Below are 2,390 nucleotides of genomic sequence, written 5' to 3'. Positions count from 1 at the left end.
GAGGGGGGGGGGGGGGAGGAGGGGGGGGACGGAAAATGCCTGTAAAGGACTACCATACGGCAACAGTTTACGATAAATATGTCCGCGGTATTTTGTCGCGCGCTGAGTCTTTGCGATCAGATATCTCGTCTCGCGTGCGAAATGAGAACCGCTGGTTTGGTAAGCGAATTAGTTAAAGCCAGCCCCGGCTGAGTCTTGTACACACGATGTAGAAACGATGTTACGAGAAACCGGTCTTTCGTCGGACACGCATACGCGCGCACGTACGTAAAAGCCTTCTCTCCCTCTCGCCTCTACGGGGTGAAGGAGAGGTCCGCTCCTTTCTCATCCTTCGTCTTCTTCGTTTTTCTCATTTTCTCGGCGCGCTTATATCCCTCTTACCGACTGACTGCGGCCTCGCATTACGGCTCAATTTGGTCCGCTTTTCGTAATCTCGTAATCTCATTTGATCGATATAATCTCAACCCCCCCGCGATCGTTGAAGCAGGCCCTTAAGGACTCCACCGCGGGGCGCGTTTCTCTTCCTGCGCAGCATCCGTCATTACGGATTCAAACAGCATCTTGGTTTGGCGAAACTCGATAATTCGATTAATCCGGAGCGCGGAGCGGCTTTGGCGTTTTATTCAATGTGATATTTATATGCCAATTTCAATTATTTATATATACTCGGATCGTTATATACGTTGTATCAAAATAACACGTCGTGTATTGCGACGAATTTTTCTTTGTCCCAATGAAAGATGAGGTCGATGAACATGTACTTGTATACACGGTATATTGCATTCGTGGTGCAAATTTAATCGAATTCTCTTAGCTTTCTAGAGAGAGAAAGAGAGAGAGAGAGAGAGAGAGAGAGAGAGAGAGAGAGAGAGAGAAAATAAACGGGAATTTTACACGGTAACGTCTCCTTCGGGATAGGATAAAATGACAAAGCCGTAACATAAATACGAAAATTGGATTTCGTGTGAGCAACCTTCCGGCAAAGTTCAACGCTTTTGCATGAGAAAGTCGGCGTTACGCTGCTAGTTTACGCACGCATCACCTTACGCTTAACGTCGACGTGGCTTCGTTAACGGAACGCACATAACGATGTAGCTGTGCAACACTACGCTTATACTAATTCCATACTAACATTGTAATTTATGCGATTACGTTCTAATCTGACTGTTTTCATTTACTTTTGCAGTATTACGAGATGTCGTACGGGCTTAACGTGGAGATGCACAAACAGGTAAGAGATTTAAGTTTTTGCATACATTATTTCAAGCAGCCCGAAAATGCGGTAAAGAACGATATCGTCTCATGATGATCGATCGTACGCGACACCGACGCGGCTGCCGGTGATTTATTAATCGCTCACGTTGGCACGTTGCGCGCAGCTTTGGGCTTTAATCCAAAATTAAAGGGCCGAACACGAGGAGAAAGCCCCGATTACCGGGGTGTTTGCGACCCTCCGGGATCTTAGCTATTGAATAAATATGTAAACAAGGTAATAACATGCAAATAGCAGCGCGGCCCACGGAGTTCCCCGGTGTTGCCTCTTGCGCAAAACCTTGCGCAATGGAAAAAAAAAAATGGCAAAAACCTAACTCGACTTTCAGACTTTTATTAAGAACTACCGAGATTACCGTGCTTTCAGCAAAGCACTCGTGGGGAGCAAATCGTGGGGCTTTTTACACTTCTTCCTCCGCGGTGCACGTATAACACGTACAAATCAAATAATGCTCGTATTCTGTTTTTCTCGTACAGAGAGCATCGTTAAACATTCACGTATATTATTTTTACATATATTATTTTTCTACCGAGATCCATTACAAAGTAAGCCCCTTTTGTATCCATATTCATCGTACGTCGAACGGAATCATTTGAATCTTTTACATCCTCGCGTGTGCATCGATTGTTGATGGGGTAACCCATCGCGAAGCGGTTTTATCTTCTTTCGAGCCGGTTTCCCTACTCTCTTTTTACGACGAGAGAAAGGTGGTGACCGAGACAAATAAATCAGGGTCGACGTGACTCGCGAGTGAAGGGAAAAGGAGAAACGCGCGTTAATCGATCGACAACGAGAGCTCCAACCTCTTAATTGTAGGCCGCGTCTGATAGAAGCCAAACGCCCTCCGGGCAAGCTCTCTTCACGTCTTATGACTTATTCTATACAGAAATCCCAGTCAGGGAATCGCATACTTCTGTTGTTGTTATCCGCGGAATGAATTTATTCGATCCGCCGTTCGCGGAAAGGTTCGAGAGAAATATCTCGTTTCGAAAACCGGCGTACGAATGAATTCGTCGTCGTATTATCGACAAGCCGGCAATATCCGGTGACGTAGCTCTCGAGTGTCCTAGAGGAGGCATTCTGTACACGCTATCGAACAAGAATCTCGATCACGAAT

General features: G+C 45.8%; 1 protein-coding gene across 5 annotated transcripts in view; it reads left to right on the top strand.

Annotated features, from left to right (window-relative positions):
• LOC108746934 (protein groucho-1-like) overlaps positions 1–2,390 on the top strand; it is a 77,551-nt gene that overhangs the window by 32,147 nt on the left and 43,014 nt on the right. For all 5 annotated transcript variants that reach the window (XM_018484064.1, XM_018484060.1, XM_018484059.1 and 2 more), the window contains exon 4: positions 1,187–1,231. In XM_018484064.1, the coding sequence (XP_018339566.1) occupies positions 1,187–1,231 (45 nt within the window). The remainder of the gene's footprint in view (positions 1–1,186; positions 1,232–2,390) is intronic.

This window comes from Trachymyrmex septentrionalis, unplaced genomic scaffold (genome assembly GCF_001594115.1).
Source record: "Trachymyrmex septentrionalis isolate Tsep2-gDNA-1 unplaced genomic scaffold, Tsep1.0 scaffold19, whole genome shotgun sequence".
In the NCBI taxonomy this organism is placed as follows: Eukaryota; Metazoa; Arthropoda; class Insecta; order Hymenoptera; family Formicidae; genus Trachymyrmex; species Trachymyrmex septentrionalis.
This window is presented reverse-complemented; position numbering and strand designations above follow the sequence as displayed.